General features: G+C 41.7%; 1 protein-coding gene across 1 annotated transcript; it reads right to left on the minus strand.

The window, feature by feature from the left end:
• Positions 1-8,579: 8,579 nt before the first annotated feature.
• On the minus strand, positions 8,580-15,507 carry LOC121192221 (alpha carbonic anhydrase 8-like). The gene is made up of 2 exons (XM_041053810.1): positions 15,248-15,507; positions 8,580-9,487 (listed from the first exon to the last, which is right to left on the minus strand). Exon 2 carries the CDS (start codon positions 9,306-9,308, stop codon positions 8,682-8,684), a length of 627 nt encoding a protein of 208 aa, XP_040909744.1. The 5' UTR covers positions 9,309-9,487; positions 15,248-15,507; the 3' UTR covers positions 8,580-8,681.
• Between the last annotated feature and the right edge of the window lie 1,357 nt (positions 15,508-16,864).

Genomic DNA, 16,864 nt, shown 5'->3' on the forward strand with positions numbered 1-16,864 from the left:
CAGAAGAAGTGGAGAAGACTCTCAGTGCTGCAGTCTGAACTGCTCTGAGAACAGCTCCACTGTCAAGTCCACCATCATCCCTGTGTGTTCCTCTGGATCTGAAAGAGAATCATCAGTGTATCTGGACTGCTCTGCTGCTGCTCTGTCCTTCTACACAGTCTCTGCAGACACACTGAGACTCCTCCACCTCCTCCACCCTCCATCTGGACTCTTCTTAATTAATCAGCTCCATCATGTGGTGTGATGGAGCAGATCTTGGAGGTTCATAGTTATGCAGTAAGTTGAAGCATCATTATGTGTCTGCTGTACAAAGTACACAAGACATATATTATTATTCACCATACTTCTTCTTCTTTAGTCCTGATGAACGTTCTAATTAAATATGTTTCAGTCGCTTTACCTTGCTCTGACTGACAGGCATTATGTTGGACCTGTGTGATGAACAAATGTCATGTAAACTGTCTTTTACATTACTGTTAGCAGCTGATGTTACTTCAGTGAAAGTCTGTAGCATTGTCAGCAAAATGTTCTTTAATTATCAAAGTAAAAGTAGGTAATGTGAAGGCAGCATTTAAATATTTTATTCAGCTGCATAGAACTATTTTTACTCATTTTATAAACTGCAAGGTGTTTTGTATAAATGTTAATACTTTGTTTGTATATATCTTAATTTACTTGTAAAATACATATCAAAAGTCCTTGCGACTCAAATGTCTTCACAACAACAGTTAGCTGTGTTATATCAAAAATATCTTCATTTATTTATGGATTTCATTCTGAACACTGGGACATTATGTTGTTGAAACTAACAGAGAGAAGTCACATCTGTCCCAGAATGATTTTAGATCCCAGAGCTTCCACTTTGACTTCCTGGTATCATGTTGCTGAATGTGACAGACATCACTCACCTGTACTGATATGATATGATATGATATGCATCAGTGTTGGAAAGAAAGAGCTACAGGTTAATGTGATAGAAACACATGTTTTTCTGTATGGTCCACTCATTATTTGCATCTGTCACTGTAGCTTTTTTAGACCCATGGTGATAACTGACTTTTGTATGAATAAATCTGAAATAATGAGCTTACAGTGGGTATGGAAAGTATTCAGACCCCCTTAGATGTTTCACTCTTTGTTGCCATTAGCTCAAAAGCGTGCTTCTGCTAAATACTGAGCAAAGGGTCTGAATACTTATGGCCGTGTGATATTTCAGTTTTTCTTTTTTAATAAATCTGAAAAAATTTCCACAATGTTGTGTTTGTCTGTCAATATGGGGGCCTGTGTGTACATTAATGAGGGAAAAAAATGATGACCATGCTAATGATTTTAGCAAGTGGCTGCAATTTAACAAAGAGTGAAAAATGTAAGGGGTTTTGAACACTTTCCGTACCCACTGTATGTTTTTATTGTCCTTGTTTCAGATCAGTGACTTCCAGGTGTTGGCTTTTAACTCTGAGGAAGCAAAAATGAAGGTTTCCAAGAAAAGATGAGAGAGAACGACTGAAACAGGAAAACAGAGTGGGTATTAACTGCAAGTCTCTGAAACTAATAGAACTATTTTCAATCATTTGAACCCACTGAGATTTAAAATCCCTTCTTTTTTTTTTTTTTTAGCAAGCAGAGCAATAAAGTGAACAATACAGGAAGTTACAGATGGACTGGTTGTTTATAACAAAAATAAACATACAATGTATATATGGGATATTGAATAGATTTAGGAGATCAGCTTGTGTAAAAAAATAAAAAAGTGAAATGTTGACTACACTTGATCAAACTATTGTATAAACTATTAGTAAACAAGTCAAATGAGAGACAGCAACAACAGGAAAAATACACATACAGGTAGACACCTGTGCAACAGCTTCAAAAATGATGCTACTCATTCACATTTAATGGGATGAAAGTGTTAACCAGGAAGGACCCAAATGCAGGACTCTGAGACAATGAAGTGCAGAGTTGACTTTTATTGAGAAAATGGCGTGGTGGGGAAGTGAGGCTGCTCTCGGCTGAGGCAAGGCAAAGTCCGTTGCAGGTAGAAGGTAATGGGTGGAATGGTTGATGGAGCGGGGGGAGCAGGTGTCCGGGAATGATTATCCTGGCAGTGGAGAATGGACAGGTGATCCTACAGGAACAGAGGGAGGACAAGATGAGTACAAGAATCAGAACAGTTGTGTCAATTACTGGTTGAGAACGTGACGTCCCCACGCTCAATCCTGGCAAGAAAGCCACACACACACACACACACACACACCACCGACCAAACAGACAAACGAGGACAAACAATACACACAAGGCAGGGGACATACAGGATACAAAAGGAAGGAGGAGGGAAACCTGAACTAGCCCTGAACAGAAAGGTGACAAATAAAAAATTTGGACTATGCTGTGTTAAAAAATGAGCCTTGTGTCCATATAGTACAAGAAAAAGAGACAAACTGGAAACTTTCAAGGCTGAACTGCCAACCAGGCCAAGCAGGCTGCCCTATAGGTCCTCAGACCCTGAAACCCCCTTGTTTTGAAATGTGTGTCTCAGTTTTATAAATATCAAATGAAATGATGAGAGAGAGCCTCTCTATCATCTCTCTCTTTTTTGTAATGATCTTAAACTAACACACATCAAACCTGGGGCTTTGTAGTTTTCCATCATAAGATCACTAGTTGGTGTAGGACATACAGAGTGAGGTAAAGAGGACTCAGGTGGGGCCACACATCATTTTTGCCCCCACTGCCCAGAGTGACTTTATCCAGCCATGATCTCCCTTGATCTTCTTTGCAGGATAAACTTACCAGGAACATCACAGCCTCAGGTATTTAGTTTTTTAGTCAGGGTTACAGTCACTGTGCATGGTAAAGCCTTTAATGTGCCTCTGCATGAGCTGCTATGGTTGCTGTAAATTCACACAGAGTAATGGAACAAAAGTATCCTCCACAATCTGTTGTGTTACAGAAGCTCAGCATCATTTTATTGAACAAAGTCAAATCCATTGTTTTCTTTATACAAAGTTCCACACCACTTTTTTCTTTCCTTCATGTTTTAGTGCAATCAAAGCATAATATTCATTTCTTTTATTGAATTAAATGTAACCTTCAGACAGAAGTAACCCTGCCCAGCTGTCAACCTGCTTTTAAAGCAAACACATTCAGTGTTAGCTTGTTTAAACTTCTTAGGGAAAAATCAGATCTTGCATATTGCACAGGTTTGCATTCATCCTCCACCTTCAGTAAATTGCTGCTTTTAAAGATACAGTAGTTTCCACTTTGAGCCGGACATTTTTCTGTAGATGAACCCACATTCATTATTTTATTGGCCAGTGTATAAGTGATGACTTTTTATGTTGTTGTTGTTTCTGTACTGTCAAGTTTTAATGTGACATTACAGCAATGAATAAAGAAATAAGCAGATAAATTAGGAAAGGAAAGAGAAAAAAAAGGGACATTTCCACACAGAGTAGAAAAATGTTTTTCTAATGAAGGGAAACATCAGTGAGCTCAGCAGGTTGAAGGGAGTAACACATTTATTGAGTGTTGAGTCAAAAATGATGTTACAGCAGCAGTCTGAGAGGACTTTAAGTGAACTAGTTTGACCTGGTCCTTGACTTTCTCTCTGTGTCCATCTCTGTAACAGGCTGCTGTATGCAGGAGGAGACAGAAGGAGCAGGAGACCAGCTCCAGAACCCTCGGCGAGAAGACACTGTGAGACTCCTGCTGTCCTGTTGGACTGGAGCCCCAGCCCCCAGTCCTCCACCTCTGCTCCACAGGCCATACCAGCCAGTGTCCTGCAGGAGGTCAGTGCTCTAAATGTATAGACAAGTGTTGGTTTTCACCTGCCTCCTGTCTTTGTGTTGGTCAGAAGCATTTTATCCTGGCTCAGTGGTCACCACACTCATTTGTCCCACTTTGCTGCAGCAGTCTAAAGGGTGTAGCTGATCCAGTCTGACCTTCCTTCTCCTCCACTCTCTGTCTCTGTAAAATGATCCAGCCCAGAGTCCTCCCACAGCCTGTGGCCCACATTCAGCAGGATGACATCATGTACTTGTCCTTCTGTCCCGTCCCCCAGCCTGGTGCTCACCGTCCCTCTGCTTTTGATGCACTGAAGTTTTTCATGTCCTGGATATCTGACTCTCCATACAACCCAGAGATGTGAGCCTCCAGCAAGAGACAGGCCAGAGAGTATCACACACACACAGTTTTTGCTCTCTTCAGTATTTAGATAAGTTCTAACTCTTTTAGTATTTAAAAGTAATAGTAGGTTAATAAATAGATAGTTGTAGTAAGTTTAAACTCTTTTTTCGTATGTGGAAAAGTTTCTGCTCTCTTTAGTGTGTAAGATAAGTTTAACTGTTTGTAGTGTTTAGATAAGTTTTAACTCTCTATAGTATTTAATAGCACAAAATATTGGTCAAAAAAAAAGGAAAAATGAATTATCCTTACTATGTGTACAGGTTTAGTGCATCTTAGTACATAAGTATTTAGCCAAGTATTTCAACCATTTAAAACATTTCTAAATGTAATAATTCTGTCGATTGAGACCAAATTGGCATAACTTCCATGACAGAGGTAAAAGACTTTAGGAGGGTCTGCAGACAATATTCCATCCCAACATGTTCTTCCCACAGTTCATATGTCAGTATAATGACAGAACATACACAACAGAAAATACCAATCAAAAGTACGTTTTTTTTTTTTTTTGATGATTTAGTTTTATTCAAGTTTTAGTTTTTTCTGATCTAATTTTTAGTTTATCAATAGAATTTTTTTGTTTTGATAAATTTCCCATTTTCCTTAAAATTAATGTTTAAAATTAGAACGTACATTTATTAACTGATGAATAAGTTCAAACGTGCATTAGAAGGTGTATGTTAGAGCATGTCACACTGACTCCAGCCACTAGAGGTCAGGAGTGCACAGATTTAAAGTGCTCTGATTATGTCAGTTTCTGAGTCTCACAGTCTGAATTAATGTGAGTGATTTACAACCCAAACTTTCACATCTCCTGAGCTCTGGAGCCTGAAACCAGTGGAACACACATTCATTTAGCTGTCAGATGAATAAACAATGCAACATGTATGAATATTACAATGAACATTTCAATATGAAGAGTAGGAAGAATGAGTTTGGATGGAACATTGTCAGAGGGTTTGGGTTAGGGTGGGGTAGACCCTCCTAAAGGTCAATCAGAGTCTTCACCTGCAGAGGATTCCAGTGCTGTGGAAATCATCCTGGTCCCGGTGCCAAAGAAGAACCACCCTGTGGCACAGAATGACTACAGGCCTATTGCACTGACCTCTCATGTTATGAAAGTCATGGAGCGGCTGGTGCTGTCACACCTCAGACCCCTGGTGAGCCCATACCAAGACCCACTGCAGTTTGCATATCAGCCCAAGGTGGGAGTTGATGATGCAATAATATACCTGCTGCAGAGGGCTTACTCTTCCCTGGACAGACTGAACACCACAGTACGGGTCATGTTCTTTGACTTCTCCTCTGCATTCAACACCATCCAGCCGAGACTGTTGAGTGCTGTGCCATGTACTGGAGATGCTGTAGGCCTGTTTTGAATTGGCCTCTACTCCTCATCGATTGTGGTTGTGATTCTTATCACAACAAGGTTGGTGGGTGATAGCAACCAACTTATTGTTTCTGGAAAGAGATGCTGTTCTTGAGTCACAATTTCAACATTTGTTTTTCAAACTTATGTGAGCTGAATGGTACCAGCCAGTAGTATGGTATGAAAGTTAAAGTTCAAATCAGTAGAAATGGATTTTGTCTTGATGTGGATTTTTCAGGCCAGGCTGTAGACCCAGCAAAGGGCCAGTTGAAGCTGAGTCAAAGTCCGGGTGAGTCCCCACACCTTAGTCTTTTACTCTAACCATAGGACGCTTAGACACTTTTACTCTAAGTGTCTAAGCGTCCTATGGTCCTGGCTCCACCCACCTGCTGCTGTTTATTGTTTACAATGATCTATTTCTAACATGTTTAATGTTCCGTTCTGCTACAGATAAATATTTGATTAATATTCTTTGCAAACTGTAATGTAAATAATTACCAGTCATGACAGCTTTTTGCCTCCGTGCTCTGTTTCATAATTCTAATCTGCTGAGCACACATTATCCAATAACTGTTCACTAACTGTAATGTAAATACTGACCCACATTGTCTGTATTATGCTGCATGTCTTTCTCCCCCTCTCCTCCATTCCTAGCTGTCCTATCTTCCTCCTTTTCCTCCTTTCACCCAGCCCGGCCATCGGCAGGAGGGTCCCCCATCTGAGCCAGGTTCTGCTCAAGGTTTCTTCCTGTTCAAAGGGAGTTTTTTCTTGCCACTGTCGCCTTAAGTGCTTGCTCTGGGGTCAGGCTCTGGGTCTCTGTAAAGCGCTTTAAGACAATTTTGATTGTGGAAGGCGCTATATAAATAAAATTGAATTGAATTGAATTGAATTAAGTCCAAAAACTTCTAAGTGTTCAATTCTTCTCTTTAAAGGAAAAACAAAGAGTCAAAGTCAAATGCTGGAGACCAGAGCAGTCGAGTGCATAAAGCTTTATTCTTCAATACAGAATCAAAAAGCCAGAGTATTTTCTGCAGAAAAAATGACTTTCACCATCTGTTCATCATTTTTTATATTGTAAATAGTTGGTGTGTTACAGACCAAGGGGCATGTCTGATCATGCCCCTTTTTTCCCCTTATTTGTTTGTTTTTGGGATGATCCTACTGTGGTGACAGGGTCTTGAGTTGTTTGTTGCAAACTTGTTCATGCTTTACCTATCTATACTTTGCTTCACTGTGTGCACTGAAATATGAGGATTTACGGGAATTTCCGCAGGGTGTCTACCTGATAAGAGACCAGCTGTTTGAGTATCACTCCCTGCCAGGACAGACACCTGCTGTTTGTGTATCACTCTTTCTCTAGCACTGCCGAACCATTGAAAGAGCTATTATTAAAGGTTGTAGGAGTAAAATTGAGATGAGATTGCCTTGGACAGTTTTTGCAGGAGTAAAACTGAGATGAGATTGGCTTGGACAATTTTTAAAAAATGAACAAGGAAACTCTCTGACACCATTAGATAACGACTTAGGGCCAAGGCACAGTTAACAGCTCGTGCGGGGGAGAAAAGACACCTGTAAAAATCAGCCCTGGAGTGTATTTGAAGAGACAAAAGTAGATGTGATAACTCCTGACTCCAATAAAAACTGGCTGACCTTGATCAATGAAAATGGAATTGGACATGCCCAAACATAAAAATACGCCCAGACTTGTCCTTCAAAACAGGTGCAGCCCGCCGTACACTTGGTGAAAATGAGTTGTTCCTGCAGGACTGCTCATGCTTCTGACCTCTGTGCTGGAGGAATAAAGCATCCTGGACTCAACTTCTCTGATATCCTGTGTTTGATTGACTCTGTGCATTTACTCTGACTAAGATCTGAAAAACTTAGAATTGTTACTGAAGACTAAAAGACTGCAAGAAGAAGAAGGTGTGGGGCCTCAGCTGGACCTGAACTCTGCTTCAACTGGCCCTTGACGGGGTTCACCCATCCAGCCTGAACGAGCCACATCACTAATTTGGCCCTTCCTACCTTAGACACGACCAGTGGCAGACTGTTGACCAGGTTCAAGGACAGGTCTGGGCGTAACTGGGCATGTCCCTCTGCATTCCCCTCTATTTGATTGGTGTAAAGTCAAACTTATCTTTTTGCTCCCTTGTTTTGCAGGCCTGAGCTCTACAGGTGTCTTCTTCTTATCTCATATCAGCCACACTTGGTTTTTAATAGTATCTAGGTGTCTATGGACTTTTTTTTTTTTTTTTTAACTTTTACGGACTATCTCTTTTATTAAATGCTACATATACTGACACCATCCCTCTACATATCTCATCATTACAGTGTCATTAAAGTAACAGAGCATGAGAGATAACTCATTTGTTATACACCAATAACAGCCACAGTGGCACCCAAGGCAGCCACAGGCGCAAGATAAGAAGAGAACAAATGGCCTTTTTTTCCTGGAAGAATACAGGAGGAATATGCAGATATACAGGAGGAATACACAGATGGGTTAGGACACATTGCACAAAATTTGACACTATATTTCCCCCCTTTCGTGATGGCTACATCACAAAACTGGTGCAATGTCAAACACTGGTTCATAATACATGTAAGGATCCAAAGCATTAAAATTTGAGCAGCATGTTAAAAAGAAACTAGGAAGATTAAAGAACAGGATAAAGAATAAGGAACGGAATAAAGGACTTAATCATAAAATAGAGGAGAACATTGCCATTGTTACTTGGACTGAACAATAAGAAAACAAACGTAACTAGTAACTCTACCAAGTAAATATAAACTTGTCAACTATATGGTGAAACACTTCAAACAAAGCTAACAAGGTGAATTAATCATGCAAATATAAACTTGTCAACTATACGGTGAAACTATGGAGACGTCACACATGTGAGGGAATATTAATGCACACACAAGTAAAATATAATAATAATCATATTGCATGAAATGTGAGTTGTGCCCATGATAAGATATGTAGTGTGAGCATATGTTGTTGCGTGAGTCCAGAGATGAAAACAGTCTATTCAAGAGAAGAAACTGTCCAATCCTGGGAAGCAGGTTATATATATTAAATGCACTAGTGATCTCCAGCCGGAGATCACGGTGATGGGCAAAACACATCCTACATCTTTGCCCTGTACTTCTGCGGGTGTTGAGGATTTCCCAAGCAGATGGCAAAGCGGGTTTCCACCCTACCAAGAATAGCTTGTAGTGCACGGGCTGTTGGCACACTCTTCATCTTCTGCAGCTCTCCGCGGAGGTGCCTTAAGCCTCCGCGAATCACCTGAATGAGAATTTGATTCTCAGGTGAGAGGCTATCATGAATACGGATATATTCTGCTGTGGAGAGGTCTCCCACCTCCTGTAAGGTGAGGTATTGATGACCCTCTGGACATAGCGCTGGGAATGGCAGCTGAGGGGCCGTGAGGACCTTCAGATCGGATGGGCTGCATGGGGTTGGCCAAGGAGAAGGCCATGGGCTGCCAGGGGTCTCCTGTGAGGTGGGGCTGCCAGAGGTCCCATTTGACTCAGCTCTTGACGGAGGTGGCTCCGGTGACTCCAGGGGCTGCTGCCAAGGCCGGAACTGGTCCCATCGTGGTTGGCGATGTGGAGGAGATGGCTGTGGGTTTGGCCATGATGTTGGCAGTTGCGGGCTGATGCCTTGGACCGGTTGACTGGGACCAGGTTGGGGTTCTTCTTCACACTTTGTGGGGGGCATATATTGAGAGCTGAGCCACCAATCAGCCATGTTTTGCCTACTTGCACTTGAAGGGCGGTTGGGGTTGCTAGAGTAACCTTAAAAGGACCTTCACGTCTGGGTTGGTCCCACTTTCTTTTGAACACCTTGACGTATACCCAGTCACCAGGCGTCACCTTTTGCAGTTGTGGCTGGATCTCTGCTTCTCAATCTTCTGTTACAGCTTTATTCTGTTGAAACACAACTTTATGTATTCAGGTTAAATGTTGCAAATAGGCCACCAATTCTCTTTCATATTGTTCTAGGGGTGGCCCATGATAAGGTCCTCTAAGATATGACACAGGCATAGGTCTTCCAGTCATCATTTCATACGGTGTTAGGTGTGTTAGTTGGTTAGTTTGTGACCTCAAAGGCCTTAAAGCAAGTGGCAAAGCATCCATCCAATTAAGCTTATAATCACTATCTGCTATTATTTTTGCTAACTTGGCTTTCAGTGTTCCATTAGCTCATTCTCCTACACCCTGTGACTGTGGGTGATAGACACATCCAAACTTCTGCTTGATCCCTAGCATTGTTAATGCTATCCTCATTATATTTGCTCCAAATGCAGGACCATTATTTGAACTGATGGTGTTTGGGAAACCAAATCTTGGGAAATCTTCTTTACATAAAAACTTAGCTGCTGAATTAGCATCTGGACCTTTTGTAGGAACAGCTTCTATCCACCTGCTAAATCTGTCAATTACCACAAGAACGTATCTGTAGCCTCTTATATGCTCTGTCATATCTATGTGGTCCATCATTAGGTGTCTAAAAGGACCATTTGGTGGCAGTATATGGGCTATAGGTGCTGAAAAAGCCTTTCCTACATTATGTTGTGCACATACGATGCAGTCATTCAAAGTTTTAAGTTTCAAGATCTGGCCCCCTGCACAATGGTCAGGACCATGCACATTAAGAACAGCTGTTTTTAGCAGTGATGTGGGTAACTCAAAATGATGTTGCGGACTACGCCACAAATCTTTATTTGGTCCAGCTTGCATACATTTAATAGTCCCTTGTTTAAGCCAAACAATATACTCACAGACGCTAGCCTGATGCTGTGCTTCCATCAATTAAGCTAAAGTAGTGAGAGGTTCACAGTCCTCTGCTACCAGTGAGGGACCTATACATGTTTCAGTAGCTGCTTGCTTAGCCGCCTCATCGGCTTCACTGTTCCCCTTAGCTATGAAGGACTCATTTTTCTGATGTGCTGGACATTTAATGATAGCTAAGGCGGATGGAAGGTGAACAGCATCTAATAGTTCTGAGGTACCGGCACCATGAGTGACTGGCATATCATCTGCTCTGTTGAAGCCTCTCTGTTGCCAAATTTTGCCATTGATGTGAAATACACCATATGCATGTGCTGAATCAGTATAAACATTCAGACGCTTGCCTTCAGCTAATTGGCAGGCTGTTGTCAATGCTTTGATTTCTGCCAATTGTGCAGAACAAGGCTGAGGCAGTTTCATTGCTTGTACCTCTGTAAATGTGTCATCAGAATTCATTTGTATCACAGTATATCCTGCATGATTTCCTGTAGCATCTCTGAAACATGAACCATCAACAAAATAAGTTAAAGCTGCTGGTATTGCTTGATTATGTATATCTTCTCTTGGTTTCATGAAAGCCTTTGTTTGTTGGACACAGTCATGAGGAGTGCCCTCTTCAGGTAATACCATGCGTGTTGCTGCATTAACTGTGTTGCAATGTTGGATAGTTAGTTCTGGCGCAGAGAGAATTACTCATAGCCAGTTTTTCTTGCTTGTGTTAAAACAAAACCGGGACTTGTCAGTAATGCATGTAATTGATGGGATGTGTATGAAGTAACTGGATGTCTCATGGTAATAGAAGGTGCTTTTTGAAATGCAAAGACTGCTGCAGCTAGCACCCTGCTCCTTGGTAGCAGGGTGATAACCCTACTTCAGTATTGTCCAATTTGGTGCTATAATATGCTGATGGTTGCTTACCAACTGGAGTGTCTTGCATCAATATTGCACATGCATAGCCCGATCTTTCTGCAACATACAGATAAAATGCTTTACTATAATCAGGGTTTCCTAGTGCAGAAGCAGTCTGCAGATCATGTTTGAGTGCTTGAAAATTTTGTTCAGCAACATCAGTCCACTGCAGTGTGGCTGAGCTGTCTGTTTGTCCTATAGCACGAATCAGTGATCTCAGAGGTGCAGCTTTGATAGCATAATCACAAATCCAAGCTCTACTGTATCCAGCCATGCCCAGAAAAATCAGCATTTGTCCTACTGTTTGTGGTTTTGGTCTGTTGGTGATTGCTTCTATGTTAGAGGAGGCAATTTTTCTGTGATTACCACTAAGCTTTCTTCCTAAATATTCTACCTCTTCTTGGCAGAATTGGAGTTTATCTTACATTTACTTTTTTTTAATCTCACATTTAGCTAACTTTGTGTCCCCCCCTTAGCCAATGCTGTTAGCACAGTGATAGAATCTTTTCCACACTGAGCTTTAGTAGGGCTGACGAGCAAAATGTCACCCATATATTGGATTATAGTGCTCTGGACATTGAGATGATGCAAATCTTCAGCTAGAACCCTGTTAAATATTGTTGGGCTCTCCACATCCTGGCAAACGAGTGTAAGTATACTGTTGGTTTTGAAATGTGAATGCAAATAAGTGTTGTGAATCAGGATGTAAAGGTACACTGAAAATGCTGAGCATAGATCTATAACAGCATACCATCGGGTGTCTGGTGGGATATTTGATAGAAATGTGTGTGAATCTGGCACAATGGGGGTTTCTGCATCAACTATGGAGTTGACAATGTGCAGGTCATGCACTAAACCATAATCAGTAGAATGTGGCTTTCGGATTGGATAAATTGGAGTGTTGCAGGGGCTTTTGGTTTTAATTAAGCCCCCTGCAGCTAACAAGCCCTCAGTTGTAGGTTTGATGCCTTCTACAGCCTGTTGTTTTAGTGGATATTGCTTTTTGTAGGGCAATGTAATGTTAGGTTTGAGTTTAATTCGGACGGGCTGTACAGATTTCACTAACCCTACATCTGTCTTGTGTTGTGACCATAATTGTGTAGGTATCTGTTTAAGTAGTTCATGTTTTACTGTGAGTGGTAATTGTTTAGGAGTTTCTCTAACAGTTAAAACTTTTTCTGCCTATCCCTCATCATGTGTGCTAAATTATATTCTACTGTATTGTTTGTCTGCAGATACATGCAGGTTTTTATTCAGAAATCGTTTCCAGTGAGGAACTTGCAACGCAGATTTCACCACTGGTCCTAAGTCATGAGATTCATAGGTTTTTGCATAGTCCACATGTTCCTGTTGTGCATCATACTGAAGAGTACAATGCAGGGGAAGTCGTGGTTCATTTGCTTCATTGAATTGGCTCTGTGCCCATATTTTCCACTGGGGGACCATTCATGCTCCAAGTTTGACTTTTGCATTAATTGTATCCAATATACAGCTGCTTTTTTCTGCTGTCATGGAATTTTGGACTACAGAGGATGGCATCATGATGGCTGGGGAGGTTGAGGAGTCTGGGGGCAGATCAAACCAAACTCCATCTGGTGTACACATGACATTAGCTCTTAGAGAGGACAAAATGTCTCTCCCTAGTAGACTGATTGGTGTTTGATCAGAACAGAGAAGTGGTGTGGAGTACTTTGTGATGTAGGCGCATTTCGCACATTTTGAATTGTTGAGCTGCCTCTTATTTTTTCAGCTGCAGCACGATATTTTTCCATTTTTTGTTTTTCTTCAAGCTCAATTCATTCCAGCATGTACTACAGCTCTTTTTCTTTCCCTCTCTTGCTGACCTTTTTCCTCAATCTCTGTGTATTCCTTTCTATCAGCTTGTGCTCCAGGGGTCTGGCTCCTAATCCATTGCCTCATATTAAGGAATCTCTGATCCTCCATATTTACCCTGCTTCTTTCACTCCTCACACTACTGGGGACAATACATACACTATTTCTCCCTCTTCTTCTGGCAGTGTTTCCATGTGTACCTGTACATTTTCCTGATAGCGCTCCTTTAATCTCTCCCTGAAGCTGATCTTTTACCTGCACTAGAGGATATAGCCCTGACAGTGGCGTTGCTGTATTAGATGCATATGGGGGAGGCTTATCATGCCACTGTGGGGCTGAAGGCCGTTTCTGTTGTTTCTTTTCTGTTTCTGCCTGTGTGTGTCTCTCTGCTGTTTTCACTTTTATTGGTGCCTGCTTCTCCTCCACTATTGACAATTGTGTTACATTTAGCACTTGTCTTCGCTCTTTCTGCCTAAACCATCTCAATACCTCTCTCTTCCTTGCTCTTTTGCCTAATCTGCTGTTGATAGTCTCTCTAGCTTTATGATGTTTGATGCTAGCTTCCACCTCATCACAACAGGCCTCCATGAAGATTCCCTCCTTAGGCCATTGTAGCCGTCCAGTGGTTCTTTTGTGTCACTTCTTCATCTAGTCTGCTTTTCATGGTCTGGCTGCTGTCTTATCACCAACTCCAGCGTCGATGCACCAATTCCTTTTATCACCTTTGTCCCCATGTATGCTTGTCTGGCTTCACTGGGTGTGGGTCTAGAAACTTCTTTGGTTTTTATTAATACAATAATTTTATCTGCACTAAGGCAGGGTTTTAATTTTCTGTTTTGTCTGTAATCAAACCTCAGGTCCTCCTCTCCATCTTCACCTGACACTTTGACCAGCCAGCCAAATTTTCCTGTTTCCCACTGCAGTCTCCTGGGCACCACTGAAACAGAAAGTCTTGGATTCTCCGATCCTGTGTTTAACCCCACTAGGGATGTGTTTTCAGGAATTCTCATGAGCGGTTTTAAAGGCACAGTTACTATTGCACTAGGAGCATCACAGAGTTGTTTGAATAGAGGACCCAATAAGACCGGGGTCCACAGCCTGTGCAGTATATGAGTCCAGTCTACAGCTGGAAATTCTCTTCGATCACTCTCCATTCAACTCCACTAAAGAACAATAAGAAAGCCACTAATGCTATTATTTCACAAATTATATGTCCAATGGGAAACTGTTCACTCAGATTATCAACACTATTCACACAATTTATATTATTTACACTATCTCCTCTCTACAACACGTCTCAAACACACTCACAATTATAATAAACACAAATTACACACATATACTTTATATACAACTGCTGCAGACAACTGGACACATACAACAATTATCTGTGCAGTCTCATATGTACACTCTAAACAGCTGGCCAGTATTGCCCTCAGCAAAATTCGTCAGCCTTGACGTTACTTGCAAGTGATCACCAACCCAAGATGACCCTTCCTGTTTTCTCACTAAAACAGGGCACAGCAGAACAATACTCTTTTACCCGCGCAAACCTCTCATCCTGTATTTTAGGATATTTGAGAGCCATATCTGTAAAAGGTATGTTTTCTCAAAACATTTCTACCTGTACAGACCTCTCAACACCAAAAGTGGTATCTGCAGAGGATCCTTCAAAACACCCCTGTACTGCTCAGACTTCATGAGACATTACTCAGAATTTACTCTCCCCTGTGCTGCTTACCAAATCATTCCCCCTGCAAACACCAAGCACGCAGCTAACCAAACTACAACAGCAACATTAAGCAACAATTCCTCCATTCACACGCAGTTACTCATTCACACTCATCTGCACCGCAGAGGATTTATTAGATGCTAGACTCACACTTAAACAAACAACATGCAACTGAATTCAACCTGTCCGGTCTCCTGTGCGCTGTTATCTTACTTCATTATGTACGTTAATAAGCTTTTAGTGTCAAATTTTATTCAGACCAACAAGCAGATTTACTAGGTTCCTAAATAATGAAGTTTGTGCCTATGATTGGGTTTATGCCAGGTTCTTTAGGGGTGAGTCATATAGATCTGTACCTCATCCTGGCGAGATTCCAGCACTGCATCCAGACATAAATCATGCAGATAAAAGGCTCTGCTTACCTTAGTTTTGGTGCGCTTGTGGTCTGAATGGCAGATGCCGATCTGCTTCCCGGTCTAGGTCAGGTCCTGTTGACAGGCGCCCCTCCTGGCTGGCTCGCCAGTTTTGATGTAGACCCAGCTGTGGGCCAGTTGAAGCTGAGTCAAAGTCCGGCTGAGTCCCCTCACCGTACTCTTTTACTCTATTGGTTCCCTTCTCCAAAAAAGTGTTCAACTTTTTTCTTCAAAGGAAAAAACACAGAGTCAAAGTCAAGTGCTGGAGAGCAGAGAAGTTGAGTCCATAGAGCTTTATTCTCCAATACAGAATTCAAAAGCTCGAGCTTTCTCTGCAGAAAAAAACTGAAACATATCCTCTGTACATCATTTTTTATATTGTAGGTTGTGCCCAGGTTCAAGGACATGTCTGGGCATAACTGGGCATGTCCCTTTCTCATCTCCCTTTGTCTGGTTGGTGTATTTTTTGCTTACGTCAAAACTTGTGTCCAACCTATCTCTCTCCCCGCTCCCAGCTGGCCCGATATCCACTGATGTCTCCCCCATCTCATGCCAACCACCATCCACTCCTATTACCCACACTCTGTTTGTAATGGAATCTGGGGTGTTGTTGACTAATTTTCATTAAAAACTTTCCAGACTATTCTTTTCTAATGTTACATACACTTTTCTTTTTCTAGTGTTACATACACTGACATCGTTCTCCACACATCTCCTCATAACAGTGCCATCGGTGCGCCAGGGCTATGTGGTGTGTGTGTGTGGGGGAGACAGAGCGGACATGTGTGTGGGAGACAGAGCAGAGGTATGTGTGTGTGGGAGACAGAGCGGAGATGTGTGTGGGAGACAGAGTAGAGGTATGTGTGTGTGGGAGACAGAGCGGGGGACAGACAGAGGATCAGGTGTAGGATAAGCAGAACACAAATGGATTTGCACACACTGAAGAATACATTATATACATTGCACAAATCTGACACCACAAGAAAATGGTGTAAGTCATAGTTCAGATGAAAGGGAGATCACAAAAGTATTTGCTATGACAATTTGTGTAGAGTACACACTTGTGGTGTCAGGTTCTGTGCAATGTGTTAAGAATCCATCTATGCTTCACCCCTCCTCACCCTTCTGTGCTTCACCCATCTGTGTGTACTTCAATGAGGGAAATTCCATTGGTGGTTGCTCTTGCAGCACTTGTTGCTGCCTTGTGTGCCTCTGCCTGCTATTGCTGCATAGCAAGGGATAATCACTCATGCTTTGCATGCATGTGTTGGGTTCTTTAGAGGCACTCAACCCAATCAAAAGAAGCCAAGATTCCATTAAAAAACAAAGTGTGGTTAGAGAGTGGTTGTTAGGAGGGTGTTGTGGTGCACGTGAGATGAGAAAAAACTCCATTAGAGATCAGGCCTGCAAAATACCAGGGAAAAAAAAAAGATAGACACACACCAATTAAATGGAGGGAATTAGAAAGGGATAGACCCAGTTACGCCCAGACCTGTCCTTGAACCTGGTCAACAGTCTGCCACTGGTCATGTGTAAAGGCCACGTGCTGTACTTTTTTGATATGCAGGGCTATGAGAAGGGCTAAATTTTAGATATGAGTAGAATCATCCCAAAAATAACCAATGA

The sequence above is a fragment of the Toxotes jaculatrix genome, chromosome 13 (assembly GCF_017976425.1).
Source record: "Toxotes jaculatrix isolate fToxJac2 chromosome 13, fToxJac2.pri, whole genome shotgun sequence".
In the NCBI taxonomy this organism is placed as follows: Eukaryota; Metazoa; Chordata; class Actinopteri; family Toxotidae; genus Toxotes; species Toxotes jaculatrix.

What these genes read in the sequence shown, in the direction of transcription:
- LOC121192221 (XM_041053810.1), bottom strand. Translation starts at nt 9,308, where the DNA reads ATGGCTGATTGGTGGCTCAGCTCTCAATATATGCCCCCCACAAAGTGT.